This window comes from Pleurodeles waltl, chromosome 10, assembly GCF_031143425.1.
Source record: "Pleurodeles waltl isolate 20211129_DDA chromosome 10, aPleWal1.hap1.20221129, whole genome shotgun sequence".
Classification (NCBI taxonomy): Eukaryota; Metazoa; Chordata; class Amphibia; order Caudata; family Salamandridae; genus Pleurodeles; species Pleurodeles waltl.
In genome coordinates this window covers 843,234,894-843,252,945 of record NC_090449.1, presented here as the reverse complement: position 1 = coordinate 843,252,945, position 18,052 = coordinate 843,234,894, and the positions used below count along the sequence as shown (strand labels likewise).

General features: G+C 45.4%; 1 protein-coding gene across 1 annotated transcript in view; it reads left to right on the top strand.

Moving 5' to 3' along the window:
• KLHL7 (kelch like family member 7) overlaps positions 1-18,052 on the top strand; it is a 247,515-nt gene that overhangs the window by 28,251 nt on the left and 201,212 nt on the right. Inside the window, exon 2 of the mRNA XM_069211533.1 lies at positions 11,568-11,670. Within this exon, the coding sequence (XP_069067634.1) occupies positions 11,568-11,670 (103 nt within the window). The remainder of the gene's footprint in view (positions 1-11,567; positions 11,671-18,052) is intronic.

Genomic DNA, 18,052 nt, shown 5'->3' with positions numbered 1-18,052 from the left:
GTTCCTAACAGTCTGACGCCACTTGTGAGGGAGATGCGGGCCGGTCACGAAGTCGCAAGGACCAGAGATACAGTCCCCTTTAAAACGAGGAAGCAAAGACGTTGCACGGAGTCAGGGAGGTGAGGCTTCGCTGGAGCTGGTGCGGCGTCTGTTCCTTACTGCTACCAGTGAGGTGAAGTGTCAGACCCTTACAGTAGCAGGGGAGGTGATGCTGCATCAGTGGAGTGGCGTCTGTTCCTTACAACAGGGTGAGTTGATGAATCTAGTAGGTCAAGACGTGAGGTGTCGATTTTGCAGTGTCGATTTTGCGGTGTCACAATCAAACCATGGGACCAAAGGTGCTGCAACGGTGTGAGTGACATGACACTCGGGACTCGCACTGTGGCGGGACTTCGGAGGCGCTGCGGCGGCATCTGGCCTGCGATGTCGGTTGCGATTATTGTGCTCAGCTCCCAAGGGCCCAGGCACTAGGTTTGGCACCACTTGGCAAGTCTGGACTTTGCGCAAGAGATCCCCCTTGCTGGCAGATGAAGTCTTAGATGTCCCTGGGGCTTCTTAACCAAAGGCAAGCTCAGTCCAAGCCCAAGTATAGTGCACCGTCTGTGCCCAATGCCTACCAGTAGCAATTGATTTACAGGCCCTGGGCACACATGGCGCCCTATATTAGGGACTTACTAGTAAATCAAATATGCCAATCCTGGATAAACCAATCACCAATACAATTTAGACAGAGACCACTTGCACTTTAGAACTGGTCAGCAGTGATAAAATGCCCAGAGTCGTAAAGCTAGCAAAAAAGAAATTCAGCACAGTATCAAAAACAGGAGGTCAGAAGCAAAATGTTTGGGGATAATCCTGCAAAATGGGCCATTTTCAGCAGTGGTCAAGGTGTATTTATATCTGTTTGTGTGGAGATGGAGTAAGTGTCATAGAATGATTGGAAAGCATGGAACAAAAAGATTGTACTGTTGGTGATAGTTGGTTCATGTCACCAAACTAATGAAGATAGAGTCACGTGGCAGATAGTCAAAAATAGCATATACATAGAAAAAGAGCTGATAGCAGGAAGGCAATGTTCTTTTATAATAAGAACTTTGAAGTGGGTCATGACTGCAGCTGCGTGTTCTTAGAAGGGGTGGTGAGTTGTTTCATAGGGTGGGTATGATTGTGAAAGATTGTTGACAATGGTGGCAACTGCTGCGCTTTTTTAGTTGTGGGTGATGTATCAGAGAAGGTATTTTAATATCAACAGGAGGGTCTCCAAAAGTAACTAGAGGGGGTACTACTTGGTGAATACTGGGACATGTGGTGACAGTTCAGTTGATATTAAAAGACTGTTGGTTAGGAAGCTGAGTGGTAACCGGATACTTCTACCTCTCCTGTTTGATTCTGGTGTCAGAGAAGGTAGCCTGGTCTGTATGAAGAGCAGTTGGTCGACAGTCATCTTTGGATCTATTTGTGTGTCCGTAATGGGCTTAAATAAGCCAATTGATCCCTGTGCTTCTTTTCGTAAGGAGGTGTTTGGTAGGTGCTACACAGGCTAGAGCAAGAATACCCTGAATGATGAGGGCGAAGATCATTGTGGAAAATAGAGTTAATAGGCAACAGTGACATTGCAAGCATACTTTTGGAATACTTGGTTACTTTTTACCAGACAACTAGACAAAAACTGCTGTTAATAACACAGATTGGGACTGGTTCAAGGAAAAAGCATTTAGAAGAATATGATTAGAGTTGCAGTTCTGCTTAAAAGTACTTGTACACTTCTACCAATCAGGGGTGTGGAATTTATTAAAATATCTACTTGTCCAGGGGACAGGTTGCTTCTCAAATCTACTTGTCCTGTAAAAAGATCTACTTGTCCCTTTGGTGCCATGTAGTGTGGCGACAAATTATGGCAGCAATCTCATTATGTAAGAGCTCTGATAATAGCCTCTCTGATTAGGCCAGGGCTACTACCATAGTAGGGCTTGAATACTTGCAGTTTCAATCCCTACTGTAGCAATTTCCTTATTTTGCCACCTTTCTGCAGATCTGCATACTGGGGCTGGAGGAAGCAGTAAGCAATAGTTCCAGGGCTGGAATGCCTTTGAGTCTGCAAACCTACTAACCTGCATGTTGTAAAGATTTTCACCAGCTTCTCTCTAATATTTTCCCATAATAAGAAAGGCTGGACATTTACTCCCGACAATGGCAGAATTAGAACTTCTTCCAGGGTTGAGAAGAAAGTGGCCGGAGGGAAAATGAACTTGCAAATGCTCAATCGATTTTCACATGAGCAAATCTACACATGCATATTTACCCATGCTAAAATACAGTTCACAAATATTTTATAGGGGTACGACATATACCATGGGTGCACTTTTGTGACTTTCTTTAAGAATTTGGGGCCACATGTAGGTAGGTTCAGATTTGCGACCCGCAAATTGCGAGTTAGAGCGACTCGCAATTTGCGAGTCGCAAATCCGAATGTAGGATGGTATCCCTGACACCATCTGTGATTCGCAAGGGCTTCGCAAATGCCCACCTAGTGAATAATCATGAGGTGGGTCGCAATTTGCGACCCCCTTGCGAATAGTGGCCCTCACAGGGATGGTGGCCTGCTGGAGACAGAAGACCACCATGTCTGTGACTGCTCCCTAAAGGAAAACGAGATGCATTACAAAAACAAAAAATGAAACGTTTTCGTTTCATTTTTTCAGAGCAGGCAGTGGGCCACAGGACCACTGCCTGCTCTGAAAAAATGTTTACAGTGACATTCACAATGGGGAAGGGGTCCCATGGGGACCCCTTCCCTTTTGCGAAAGTGTTAGCACCCATTTGAAATGGGTGCAAACTGCAATTGGTTTGCACCCGCGGTCACAAACCAATCCTACATTGCACTGCGAGTCGCAATTAAGAAGGGAACACCCCTTCCAAATTGCGAGTCGCAAACCCGTTTTGCGATTCGGTAACCAGGTTACTGAATCGCAAAACTGGGTTTGTGCATCGCAATGTGCTTTTTGCACGTCGCAAACAGCGAAAGTCGCTGTTTGCGACATGCAAAAAACTACCTACATTTGGGTCTTGGTCCCTAATTAGGTCTGGTGTTAACAAAGACATTTTGTTTTTATTAAACTTCTATTTCTCTCTCTTCCGGCTGGCTTTACTGTGAGTGATCGCATTCTGCTCTTCCACAAGGAGCATATTGGCACACAAAGTAGTTTTGTTCAGTGTCAGGAACTACAGTGGCAATCAGTGACGTAACGAAACTGGAGGGTGCCCCTTTGCAAAGAACATGGAGGAGCCCCCTCTCCAGACTCACTCAAGGCAGGTGCTGTGCTGAAAGGGCCCCCTGGAGGGCGGCTGCGGGGCCTTTGTTATGCCACTGGTGGCAACGTGTGCTTTTAGAGTTCAAAAACTTTTTGGGGGGTTTTTGCCAGTGTTTGTTACAATGTTGAGGGCCTGGTAGCTCCCATAACAATAAAGTGTTTCAAAAGCCATGAAAAAACAAGACACGCATTGATGAAACTAAAAGACTTATAAAAATATGTCAGACCAGTTGGCTTTGTCAGTGTTTTTTTTTTTTCATGCTTCCCATATTCGTGTTGAAAATGGTTACACTGATTTTCCATTAGAAATATTTTTTGGGAAATACTAGCATGCATCAACACATTTTACTAAATGACACTTCATTTGCATCTAATCAGAAAGCATTCTGGGAACATTATACTTAGCCTCATAGCCTCAACTTTTCAAACATGTGTATACACGTTTTGGTTTTTTTGTACTGGAACCAACGTCAGTAGTGAAGTGTGACCTTAAAGAATTTATTTACAGCACTCAACCTAATAATGAAGGCTTTCAAATAATGAACCATAAATACAAGTTCGAACAGCATTATCTTTTTGAAACACATTACCTCAACTGCAGAGAGTTCCACTCTCTGTAAACAGGCAGCCAAAGGGTTTGTGCTGCAGAGGGTTGGGCCTACTTGTCCCAAGGACAAAGTAAACATAAAAACTTGTTGCCCTTGACCCCAAACAAGATGTCCCGGGCGTCGGGCGATAGGAATTACACATCCCTGCCAATTCAGAAACCTTTTCAGGATAATACATTTCCAGGATAATAGTTCAAGGTTTCCAGACTGGTCAGATAGTAGTTAGTGAATGCTCAAAAACGTACAGGGAAACCACACCTTGTTACACCCACTAAGAATCCCTCCCGTGGGAGTTACCCCTGATTAATTCTATGGCAGGACCGGAGGCTCAGATTATGCTTCTCTTTCCATGCTTTATTTTTTACAGCAGCCAATGAAAATCATGGAAAGTAAAAACTACATGACCCAATATCAGTCATAACACGTGATAAACCATAGAGGAGGAAGCCTATAAAGTGTTGCATCACACCAAGACACTCCTCTTTCTTTGCTGCTTTGCAGCCAGATAAGTGTGATTTCCTTTCTTACTGTTACTTTTAAAGGTGTTGGGAGCGGGCTTTTCCCCTCCTTATAAGCGTCCATTGGAGCGCTTTTTCATAAAGTGGAGTGGGAGCAGGGAAGCGAGGACTCGCGCTCTCTGCGCAGTCCTGTTATGCGGGTGAGATTACTTCCTTTCTTCTAATTTATTATTTTATGACCTGCGCTCTGCGTGAGCGCGTTTTATGGGGTCTACGCTTTCCTTTTCTTTTCTTCCCGTCCTCCCCGCGTGTGCACTTCGCGCGTGTGAGTTGGCTCCTCTCGTGCCCGATCGCTCTGCCGGGCTGAGTATTCCTTAATTGTTTCCCCTCCCCGGGACTCCTCTTAGTAACGCTCGTCTCCGAGCGTTGTTCTCCATTTTCTTTCATGCTCGTCTCGGAGCGTTCCCTTTGAAGTGTTTATCCTTCCCCGGGGGCCGATTTTTCAGCGCTCGTATCGGAGTGCTTATCTGGGATTTTTCCTTTTCTTTTCCTTTCGCTAAACCACCACGAGAGCATTTTTAGAGACTCTGCCTCGTGTGCACTAAGCGCATCAGCGCTATTAAGCCCCTCTTTACGGGGACATTACAAGAGGCCTTGCCTCGTGTAAACATAGCCTTTCAGCGCTATTTATGACCCTCTGTTAATTTCTCCACTGGCTCAGCTCCCATCTACGCCCCAGTGCTTGGACACTGGGGTTGAAACAATTCTTATTCAGGCTGGGCCTGGTTCAAGGGCGTTTAACCCCTTCAGGGCAGCTCCCTCCACATCTAAAAATTTTGATATTTTGATTACTGCCCTGATTAATTAATTTATTGTGATACTGCTCCTCGGGAGCTCACTTCTGCTGTATCTCAGTATGGCTGGCTATGATGACCAAGCCGAAGAACTAAACTATATGGATGATAATGCTGGCTCGTTTGACCAGGACTTTGTGGATGCTCTAGACGCAGGCGTGCGTCACTCAGTTAAGCAGGCCTTGGCTCAGGCCATTCAGCCCATCAAACACCATCTCCTGGGCTTGGTAGATCAACAGGCTTGGGCAGCCCCCGTGAGCGCCCCTTCCATGGGAGATCCTTCCCTTGCGGCAAACCCGCAGCCTGCAAAACAGTCTTCTAACCCGCATGCTGCGGACTTCGAATCCCTCATAAGGAATATGGCAAGAGAGCATGATTACAATGCAGGTACACAAAAGAAAGCTGTTAGCGATCCAGCCTCTTCTTCTACTGCCTCTGAGCGTTCCTCCGAACACGATGACGCGCCCCCTCGTAAACGCAAGAAGAAAACTCACCACCAGGAGGTTCCAACCCCTAAGGTGTTGACTTTCGAGCCAGAGGACATCGTGCATCCCAGGTCTTCTCTGTGGTTACCACCCCCCTGAGGTGGCAGATTATGTAGAAGCCCATATTAGACATGGGTTTGATAAGGATATTCGGTCTAGATTAAGATCTGAGTGCCCCAGACCTGATTTTCCCTCCAAGGTTACCGAGACTCCAGAGTTGGATCCTACCCTAGTAACCTTCGTCAAGAAATCCGCTAAGGATCCTAAGAAGGGTATCGATCGTGCCTGGCGTGGATGCCAGGATAAACTGTTAGACATTTCAGGGACCTCTAACTAAGATCCTAGAATTGGCCTTTCAAGCCAAGGAATCGGGTGATCCAATTAACCCAGATATTCTGGTAGGCTGGGCTCAGAGAGCTCTATGTTTCTTGGGCAATGCTAATTGCGCCATCTCATCTGAACGGCGCAGATCGGTTTTGATGAAGCTTGATCCCAAGCTGGCGGACCTCGCTGCATCGGAATCAGGCCCCGTGGCCCAGAGTTTGCTTTTTGGGTCTCCCTTCATGAAGGAACTTTCTAAGTTCGTTTCCACTTATGCCAGTCTGGACAAGGCACAAGGATCCATCCGGAGAGTGCTACGTCCACTTTTTCGAGGGGCCGGACGCTACAGAGGGCGTGCCTTCGGCCGCTTCAATCAACAAGGCCCCCATCGTGGATCCTACCAACAAGGAAGAGGAGGCTATCAGGGTTACGACTCCTCCTCGTCTACCTTCTACCCGTCAAGACCTAGGTATGGTCGAGGCAGATTCCGCAGGGGGAGATCCAAAGGACAACAATCTTTCTCCCAGGAGTCGGGAGCCACAGGTGAGCTTGGTCTTGAGTTCAAAAGTAATATTGGGGGGCAGAACTCGGAAGTTTTTGGAGAATTGGCATCTAATTTCTTCAGATGCTTGGGTCTTCGAGACCGTTCAAGGGTTCAAGCTAGAATTTTACGAGTCCCCTTATCAGATATGCCTTCCCAGGCAGGGATATTTTTCCCTTCAAGAGCACAGTCTTATTTCCGCAGATATTTCAGCTCTACTCAAGAAGGGTGCCGTTATCAAGGTTCCCCATCACCCTTCAGGTTTTGTCAGCCCAGTGTTTCTTGTGGACAAGAAGGGTGGCGGCTCGCGCCTAGTTCTAAACTTATGGGACTTCAACGTTTTTTTGCTATATCGTCATTTCAAAATGGAAGGTATCCATTTACTGAGAGATGTTCTCCAGGAATGAGACTGGTTGGTCCGCTTAGATCTAAAGGGCGCTTACTTGACCATTCCTGTTTTTCCTCCACAAAGGAGGTGTTCCTTCAGTTCTGCTGGGAGACCGAATATTACGAGTACAAGGTTCTCCCCTTTGGTCTGTCCTCCGCCCCTTGGTGTTTCACAAAGGTTATGCGTCCAGTGATGGAATTCCTTTGTTCCCAAGGGGTCAGGTTAATTGTTTACATAGACGACATCCTAATCATGGCCCAGGATCGGGACCTTCTGTTAGATCATCTTGAATGGTCAGTGTCTCTTCTTCAGAGTCTGGGCTTTATAATCAATGCCCAAAAATCTGTTCTGGTCCCCTCTCATCGGATAGACTTTCTGGGTTTCCAGATAGACTTGTTACAGTCTCTTCTGATTCTTCCTTCCGGGAAGATCCGTTCAATCAAGAGAGAATTGAAGTGTCTATTATCCAAACAGACTGTTTCCTTGCATTACCGAGCCCTTCAACGACTGAAGATTTCTAATCTTCAGAAGGGCCTCCGTTATGCAGATCAGATTCCCCTGTCAGAGGAGGCCCGTGCAGAGATGCATTGGTAGCTCGATCATATGGAAGCCTGGAACGGCGGAGCCATATTCAGCTCTCTCCCGGATGTAGTGATAGAGTCCGACGCCAGCCGTCGGGGCTGGGGAGCCCGGTGCGGATCAGTGTCCACGGGAGGCAGATGGTCCAACGCGGAGTTGAGTCTCCACATAAATTGCTTGGAACTCCTAGCAGGCTCTTTTGCAATCAAGAGTCTTTCTCCCATCAGAGCGAATTGTTGTATTCTCCTTCGCATGGACAATATCTCGGCAGTGAGATATGTCAACAAGTTGGGGGGGGAAATCGTTCCCGCATTCTGGCGGAGATAGCCAAGGAATTCTGGCACTTTTGCCTTCAGCACAGGATTTCAGTGGTGGCGGAGTACCTCCCTGGGGCCAGCAACTTGGTGGCCGATTGGAACTCGCGTCACCTGAGAGACCTCAGCGATTGGAGGTTACATCCCAGAGTTTTCCGAACTCTCTCTGCGAAGTGGGGCCCCTTTTCGATCGACCTGTTTGCATCTCGCCTCAATCGACAGCTGAAAAGTTTTTTCAGTTGGAGACCAGATCCGGAGGCATCAAGGACGGATGCTTTTCTTCAGGACTGGTCTCAGGAACTGAGTTATGCATTCCCTCCCTTCTTAATGATACCCAGGGTTTTGGCCTAGATCAGACGTCAGCAAGCGGAGTTAGTCCTGGTGACACCCCTTTGAAGATCTCAAGCATGGTTTCCGGTAGCAATGGAACTGAGTTGCGATCATCCGATCCTTCTTCCCTTCAGGGAGAATCTCCTCCAGGACCCTCAGGGCTTGTTCCATCCATTGATCCGGTCAGGCCAGCTATCTCTGATGGCATGGCGTCTTTCAGGGAAAGATGGGACACCCCAGGGCTTTCGCAAGAATCTTCCCAATTCATTGCGGGTTCCTGGTCCTCCAGTACTCACAAGAGATACGCTTCGGCGTGGAAGCGATGGAGTACTTGGTGTAGTTCTAGGAGTGCAGATCCTTCTTCAGCAGGTTGCTGTCTGGTCCTGAATTTCCTTTCCTCCTTAGCAGCGTCAGGTCTGGCACACCGGTCTATTAATAATTACAGGTCCGCTATTTCAGCAGGACATTTACCAGTGGAGAGTAAACCCATCGGCGAGTCTCCAATTGTGTGTAAATTAATGAGGGGTATCAGGTTAGCTAATCCTCCTCGCCCTGTTATTCGTCCCTTTGGGATGTTAATATTGTCCTTCGTTTTCTAGAATCCTGGCCTGCTAATAGATATTTGTCTAGGAAACAGTTATCAGCTAAACTCACCGTGTTGTTGTGTTTGATATCTTGTAAGAGAGTATCAGATGTTAGAGCACTAGATTTGGCTGGGAGAGTTTTTTCTCCTGAGGGTGTCTCTTTTTCCATTTCGCGTAGAACTAAATGCAACCTGAAGTCCGTTTCTTATCCCTGCTTTGTAGACAACCCCAAGCTTTGTGTGGTGCAGTGTCTTAAAGCTTACGAGGTGAGTACAGAAGAGTTTCGTTCGGATATGGGGGGTCAATTACTAATTTCTTTAGTTAAGCCTTATCATCCTGTTTCCTCAGCCACTCTCGCTAGATGGATGCGTTGGTTGCTGAGTGAAGCAGGCATTGATATTTCTAAGTTTGGTGCGCATTCTGCCAGAGGAGCTATGGCATCAAAGTCTTTGGCTTTGGGTTCTCGTTTAGATGACATTTTAAAGGCAGCGGATTGGGCTTCGCCTTCGACTTTTAAAACTTTTTATTATAAACCTATTGTTGATATAGCCTCTGTGGTTGTGAATCAGCTTTAAACAAGCATAATCTGAGCCTCCGGTCCTGCCATAGAATAAAAAAAATTCTAGCATTCGCGCTAAGAATTTTTCAATTCTATTAAGGACACGGAGGCGAGGATTATCCCGCCGCACTGTATATATATGATGGTGGAGTTTCATGTTATTTTGTTGATATTATGTACAAGTTACTGTACTTCAGTGCTATCCCACCCTTTTGAATAGTTGATATAAGTATTTCTTATGTTATTCAGTTTTTATGGCCTGGATTTTTTCATTTTTTCTAGGAAATGATGAGAAGTAGTGCGGATTCCGCGATATCGTTCTTCTTCCAGTCAAGTGGGATGCCAGTTCATCTGTTTTCAGGATTTTCGTTTGCAAGTTTATGTTAAGACGTTGACTTTTCTGTTGCGAATTTTGGACAAAGAAAGAGGAGTGGCTTGGTGTGATGCAACACTTTATAGGCTTCTTCCTCTAAGGCAGAGGTCTTCAAACTGGGGGGTGGGCCCCCCTAGGGGGGCCTCAAGTGGTCCCGGGGGGGGCGCCAAACTCTGGCCAAAAGAAGCATTTTACAGATAACAGGCCTTTGTTTTAAACAAAAGCATGTTATTGCATTTTTAAAAGGTAATGGTACCTAACTGCAATGTTTAAAAAAGGTCTGGACATATTTAAACATTGCCATCTTCATAAAATATTTGTGAAAAAGTCTGAGGGGGGGCCCATAGATTTTTTTTTTTTCAACTGGGGGGGCGTGGCATTAAGAAGTTTGGAGACCACTGCTCTAAGGTTTATCACGTGTTATGACTGATATTGGGTCATGTAGTTTTTACTTTCCATGATTTTCATTGGCTGCTGTAAAAAATAATGCATGGAAAGAGAAGCATAATGCTCGCCTCTGTTCCTTAATAGAATTGAAAAATTCTTAGCGTGAATGCTAGAATTTTTTTTATTGTATGCAGTGATGACACACTATTGCGCAGTTGTAAATAGCCTCCATATCGTTTTTTGAATACTTAGAATGGGCAAATACGTCTATTTTGTACCGTAAACGCGCTAACCGCCACAAATGCTTTTATGGATCGGGCCTACGTACTGCGCTTAATTCTGGAAACCATACGTGCAATTGTACAGGTAAAACCGAGGAGTTTCTTAGAGCCTAGGTAGTTCTGCCAAAATAATAAACAGTATATCTAGTCAGTAGATGGTAGAGATAAAAGAAAGAATAACGCTGGATAACTACTCAGAAAAATGGGGTGGCACATCCCAAACCTATTATTGTACATGCATACAGTGGTGGTAGGATGAACGTTCAAAAGACGGAAGCAAACTGTGATGAAAATGTGACGTGAAGCCGACAGATCCCGCGAGAGACCAGTGTCCGAAGTGGCGCACGATTGGAGAGTCCCGGGCTGAACAAACCTGTTGTCGTTTTATAAAGCTCCTCAGTATCCTGTGAATGTGTCTCTTCTCTCTTCCTAAAACAGTGTTTGAGTAGTTGTCCAATTACAGACATTTCGGCGTTTGGGTAGTTGTCCAGTTACAGACGTTCTTTGCACAATAATACTGTTTTTATTTTTTCTCCGACTATTTTATGCCCAGTTTAATATTAAAATCAGTATGTTGCTAAAGCGCTGGTGTGACTCCCTGTGTTTCTTACACACTTTGTTTGGCCACAAAGCTACCATGATATCTGAGACTGGCACACGTTTTTGAAACATACATTTTAAGTAAGGCTGAAAGTCGCTTAAGACGTAGTATTCAGTATATACAGATAGGATCAGGGAGGAGCAAGAGTAGATTTGTGAGCTTTTATTAACCCTTTCAAAATGTCCCTCTTTCTGTCCTAAGGGGAGGAAGAGGGCCACCTCATTCTTGCCAACGTTGTCTTTCAAATCAAAGCTGCAGCTCTAAAAGAAGGGCGTGTGCTCACCTTTGGGGAGGTGATGCATTTGAAATAAAGAATCATTACAAGTGAATACAGAGCACGAAAACATATGTCAGGAACAACATTGTCAATTGTAACATTACACTCAGCGATTGTGTATAAAATTAAGTTTGCTGGCAGACTATGAACAACAAACCAAAAATGTGAGGCTGTTTACCAGTTATCATGTGGTTAATAAAATACAGTTTTATAGATATTGCATGTATTGGCTCGTATTGTTAAATACTTCAAGAACGGGAAGAAATAGTGTTCTTGCGCTGATTCTGACACTCTCATCCTGTATTCCATGTGACAGAAAACTCTTTGTGATGTGGTTCTTATGGTGCAAGAAAGAAAGATCCCTGCTCACCGCGTGGTTCTTGCCGCTGCCAGTCATTTCTTCAACTTGATGTTTACAAGTAAGTTGTGTGATGCAATGAAACTCAGTTATCTTTACACAGGGGAAATAAAAGTATAGAAAACGGGTCCTTTCACATACTAATGTCTTACTGTGGCAGGTGTACAGCAGCACATTGGGTAGTGAGAGTTCTGTGTTCTGGCTAGTTCAGTGAATGTCTTTTAGGATCACGAGTGATGTTAGTACTTGCCTCCCGCAGGAACCTAAAGAGAGACAAGTTTTTTGGCACAGGTTTCTTGGTGGGTCACAGCCTATAGATGATCCCTGCGTTGTGTCATTTCTGTGTGCCTTTAAAGTTGCACGTTCTTATAAACAACATGCCTATTAAAATGTTTCATGAAAAACAGACTATTGGAAGGTATATTGTACTCTAGCCTGATACTGAGCTATTGATGGAAAAATGCCACAATCTCTCCGGACGACAAGCAATTCAAGTGTTTGGACCTGCTCGCCAGTTTTATTTTGCATTATTTCCATACGTTGTTAAGACAAATGTAAATAAGCTGCAGTAGTTTTTATTGCCATTTAGGTTAAGGCATCATTTGCTATGGGAAGAGGTTTACTGATTTGCTTGTGAATGCTGCCGGGAAGGGACGCAGAGAACTTGTAGGTGAGCAAGGATGTTGTTCTGAAGGTATTGTACAAAATGTTACCAAGGGGTGGCTGGCATAATCTGCACTGAAAACATTAGTACCTTTTTTCTTCATGAAGGACAATGATTTCCATAATGTATTTTCCTTTTTGAAGGGCACATTCATGTCTTCCACATGCCACTTCTATAGTGTTTATCTTATAACTTCTAGTGCCAGCACTCATCATAGCCTTGAAGGCTTCAAATAATCCTTTGTGCCCTGGCATCTTTGAGTTTCTCTTTTGATGCAGGTATAAGAGCCGTTCTGGATCCCAAGGTCTGCATTCATTATGACTGTGCCTGTCTTTACAAAACACTGTTTATAATTTATGAGGTTTTTGTTTTCTTCCTTGTGGTGCTCACTTACTTTGTGTTACCATACCACTAGTGTTTTTCCAAGTGCCTTGAATCTTTTAATTTGTGTTTCTCAACCACAAACATCTATCTTTTGACTTTTTATTTGTTACATTTTCTTTTGATTTAGACATCAACTACTTGATAGCACTTGATTTCTTGGAGTTAAGGCCAACCGCAGAGTCCCCTGACCGTTACTGAAAAGCAGCAGTACTAACATGGTTAATGCATATCCTAGGATAAGGATTCCTCTAGAAGGGTGCTTTGGCAGTCTTTATTTTCAAAGAGCAGGGAGGAAGTAAGCTGGCAGGGAAAACAGGAGATGAGCTAGGCAAGGCTTCCCCAAGGAGTAGCTCTTGAGCTACTGGTAGCTCTCCAGTTACTTGTAAGTAGCTCTACTGTGTGCACCTCAGCATACTAAATTAGAAGCTTTTTCTTGGTTGATTTAATATGTGTGTATCAAAATTGAAAAGTGTGTAGTTGTGACAAAAATGTGTGTTTATTCAAAACTCGTGAGGTAATGTTTGGGGCGATCTATTACTGAAATTATCTTGGTACCAGGGGCATTGCTGCAATGGCTATAATGTTTTCGCCATGTAGAGGCATTCCACATTGACAATGCATTTTTAAAAGTTACTATTGAGAACAATGCCTGATGCACTTACATTGCTGGTAATCTTGCATATGGTGGCCACTAATGTGTCTTGTCTGATTTGGTCAGTATTAAAACTCTAATAATATTGGTAGCTCAGGATGATTTCATTGAACATAAGTTGCTCTTACAACAGGCAAGTTTACCTGAGCTAGGCTAACAGGGAGGCTGGTGCTTTTATCACATTTCATGAGTTTACAGAATGTGGTAAGGAATGTCGATGTATCCCGTTTCGTTGTCCTGCAGCCACAATGCAATAAAGCCAAGTGTGAAATCATGCATTTGGGCCAGAAAAACAGTGTAAGACAGGGGAAGAATGCAGCCCATAACAAGAGCAGTCGGATCACAGAAATGTCTTATCCAATGACATACAGATTTCTAGACAATAGTGGAAACAATGCCAAGACGCGTGAATTGTGCACGTTGAGATTTGATCAACAGAAAGTATAAACCATCATTGTTAATCATTGGTGAGACATCATCTGAAGTATTGTGTCCACTTAATATAGATATCAGATTGATGAGCCTTTCCGGCTGTACATGCTTTGCAACAGAAATACTTTGAAGCAATCTGTAGAGCTAAATGTGCATTCTATGGATAGTGGATAAGGAACATAGAGTAATGGGGTATTAAAATAAGTCAGTAGTAAAAATCGTTTAAAGGAAGTGTTGACAGACCACACTGATCTGGTGGTGATCAGTGTCTTTATTTATACAGACCGTGACGTCCAGACTTCAGTATCCTCAAATGCTGATGAGGTGTTTCAAAATATGTTTTAAGTCTGCAGATAGAGGATACGTTTTTATAGAAAATTAAATATAAAAAACTCTGACAATAAAGCTTGAATAATCCAAGAAAACAGTGTATGATTTATTTCATGCCTAATAACCAGTCTCTTCGCTTTAAGAGCAGAATAATTCTTCCTATTTGAAGCTGCTACTTCGGCAGCTTAACCCTTTTTCTAAGTTACTTAGCCCACGTTGGAGAAGTGTTAGTCTTAATAATGCTCAGGAGAAACGTAAACTATTCACTCCTTAGTCTTTACAAGGAATTTAGATAAAGTTGTGTGTTGGATGGAAATATGGCCTGCTTGGTAAACGGGCACGTACCCCTGGCCTGAATGCCAGACTACATGTCTGGTGCCCTGAGTTTTTGTTTTGCACTGGCATCAAGCTGAGTTTGCATGAGTGCAGAGGCCAGTTCATGTCTCTGGTAATGCAGGGTCCAGAACCTGTTCTGTGAACCGGAGAGGTGTTCTTAGCGTGCTGCCCTCATATGGTGGCACTGTACTGGGTTATGTGAATCAGTAGCATGTCCAGACTATTTTCCCTTTGTCAAGTAGAGTGAGTCTACTGGCTCCTCTTGGGCAAAGCTCTGCTTTATGTGAAACCCAGAACTTTGTACTGATATTCCATGCACCTGTTGAGTGCATTTATGTGTAGTGAATCTGAAGCACATGCATTGTAGTAGGATTCTTGTGTGTTGTGAGAGTATGAGTACAGATAACAGTGGGGTATATTTTTGATTCCCCTATTTTAACCTGGCAAAAGTTGTTGGATGAATATAGCTTCCCCAGACAGCGGAAGCATATTGCATGCATTCACGTGACTGGAGACTGAAAATCCAAACACTGAAGTGAGGAGAAGAGAAACAGAAATTAAATGATGACCTTGTTAGCAAAGTGTAAGGAAATGCCTCCTTGGCATGGTTACCCCCTGACATTTTTCCTTTGCTGATGCTAAGTTTTGATTTGAAAGTGTGCTGAGGCCTGCTAACCAGGCCCCAGCACCAGTGTTCTTTCCCTAACCTGTACTTTTGTTTCCACAATTGGCACACCCTGGCATCCAGGTAAGTCCCTTGTAACTGGTACCCCTGGTACCAAGGGCCCTGATGCCAGGGAAGGTCTCTAAGGGCTGCAGCGTATCTTATGCCACCCTGGAGACCCCTCACTCAGCACAGACACACTGCTTGCCAGCTTGTGTGTGCTAGTGAGAACAAAACGACTAAGTCGACATGGCACTCCACTCAGGGTGCCATGCCAACCTCACACTGCCTATGAAGTATAGATAAGTCACCCCTCTAACAGGCCTTACAGCCCTAAGGCAGGGTGCACTATACCATAGGTGAGGGCACAAGTGCATGAGCACTGTGCCCCTAGAGTGTCTAAGCAAAACCTTAGACATTGTAAGTGCAGGGTAGCCATAAAAGTATATGATCTGGGAGTCTGTCATGCGCGAACTCCACAGCACCATAATGGCTACACTGAAAACTCTGAAGTTTGGTATCAAACTTCTCAGCACAATAAATGCACACTGATGCCAGTGTACATTTTATTGTAACATACACCCCAGAGGGCACCTTAGAGGTGCCCCCTGAAACCTTAACCGACTATCCATGTAGGCTGACTAGTTTTAGCAGCCTGCCACACACCAGACATGTTGCTGGCCACATGGGAGAGTGCCTTTGTCACTCTGTGGCTAGTAACAAAGCCTGTACTGGGTGGAGGTGCTTCACACCTCCCCCTGCAGGAACTGTAACACCTGGCGGTGAGCCTCAAAGGCTCACCCCCTTTGTTACAGCACCCCAGGGCATCCCAGCTAGTGGAGTTGCCCACCCCCTCCGACCACGGCCCCACTTTTGGCGGCAAGGCCGGAGGATATAATGAGAAAAACAAGGAGGAGTCACTGGCCAGTCTGGACAGCCCCTAAGGCAACCTGAGCTGAGGTGACTCTGACTTTTAGAAATCCTCCATCTTGCAGATGGAGGATTCCCCCAATAGGGATAGGAATGTGCCCTCCTCCCCTCAGGGAGGAGGCACAAAGAGGGTGTAGCCACCCTCAGGGCTAGTAGCCATTGGCTACTAACCCCCCAGACCTAAACACACCCCTAAATTCAGTATTTAGGGGCTCCCCAGAACCTAGGAACTCAGATTCCTGCAACCTAAGAAGAAGAGGACTGCTAAGCTGAAAAACCCTGCAGAGAAGACGGAGACAGCAACTGCTTTGGCCCCAGCTCTACCGGCCTGTCTCCCCCCTTCTAAAGACACTGCTCCAGCGACGCTCTCCCCAGGGACCAGCGACCTCTATATCCTCAGAGGACTGCCCTGCATCTAGAAGGACCAAGAACCCCCGAGGACAGCGGCCCTGTTCACCAAAGACTGCAACTTTGAAACAAAGAAGCAACTTTGAAACAACTTGCGTTTCCCGCCGGAAGCGTGAGACTTGACACTCTGCACCCGATGCCACCGGCTCAACTTGTGAAGAACAGTCACTTCAGGGAGGACTCCCCGGCGATTGCAAGACCGTGAGTAGCCAGAGTTGACCCCCCTGAGCCACCACAGCGACGCCTGCAGAGGGAATCCCGAGGCTCCCCCTGCCCGCGACTGCCTGCTTCTAAGATCCGACGCCTGGTAAAGACTCTGCACCGCAGCCCCAGGGCCTGAAGGATCTGACCTCCAGTGCAGGAGCGACCCCCAGGTGGCCCTCTCCCTTGCCCTGGAGGTGGCTACCCCGAGGAGCCCCCCCCCCCATTGCCTGCCTGCATCGCTGAAGAGACCCCTTGGTCTCCCATTGAAACCTATTGAAAACCCGACGCGTGTTTGCACACTGCACCTGGCCGCCCCCGCGCTGCTGAGGGTGTACTTTCTGTGTGGACTTGTGTCCCCCCGGTGCCCTACAAAACCCCCCTGGTCTGCCCTCCGAGGACGCGGGTACTTGCCTGCTGGCAGACTGGAACCGGGGCACCCCCTTCTCCATTGAAGCCTATGCGTTTTGGGCACCACTTTGACCTCTGCACCTGACCGGCCCTGAGCTGCTGGTGTGGTAACTTTGGGGTTGCTCTGAACCCCCAATGGTGGGCTACCTTGGACCCAAACTTGAACCCTGTAGGTGGTTTACTTACCTGCAAAAACTAACAAACTCTTACTCCCCCCAGGAACTGTTGAAAATTGCACTAAGTGCTATTTTGCTAATTCAAAGTTCCTAAAGTACCTACCTGCAATACCTTTCATTTGAAGTATTACATGTAAATCTTGAACCTGTGGTTCTTAAAATAAACTAAGAAAAGATATTTTTCTATACAAAAACCTATTGGCCTGGAATTGTCTCTGTGTGTGTGTGTTCATCATTTATTGCCTGTGTGTGTACAACAAATGCTTAACACTGCTCCTTTGATAAGACTACTGCTCGACCACACTACCACAAAATAGAGCATTAGTATTATCTCTTTTTGCCACTATCTTACCTCTAAGGGGAAGCCTTGGACTCTGTGCATACTATTCCTTACTTTGAAATAGTGCATACAGAGCCAACTTCCTCAACAAAGGCCTGCCGATTATTTCTTCCTGAGCACTGCCTTTTAGTAGATGGTAGGGGCGGGGCTTCAGTTTCTGTTGCGCATGGTGAGGAAGTTTCTAGGCAGAGCCTTTCTCTTTGTCTGTACCTAATTACTGCTTCAGAAGTTGGATGACAGCTAGTTGCAGAGGTTTCATTATGCCCTTCAAGAACATCAAGAAAACGACATTTGAAAAAGAACCACCTTAAACCAGTTCTGAAGCCTTATACAGTGTATTGTCATCTGCCGGCGTGGAAATGTGTCTAAAAGAGGGATCTAAACCACTCCACTTTGTTCTAGTTCTTCATGACCAATGAAAGTGAGTACTCCGAAAGACTACTGTGTGATTTGGGCTGGTATCCGCTTACAGGGGTGACTGGAAAACCTTTGCTCTGTGGTTCGCTCTCCTAATT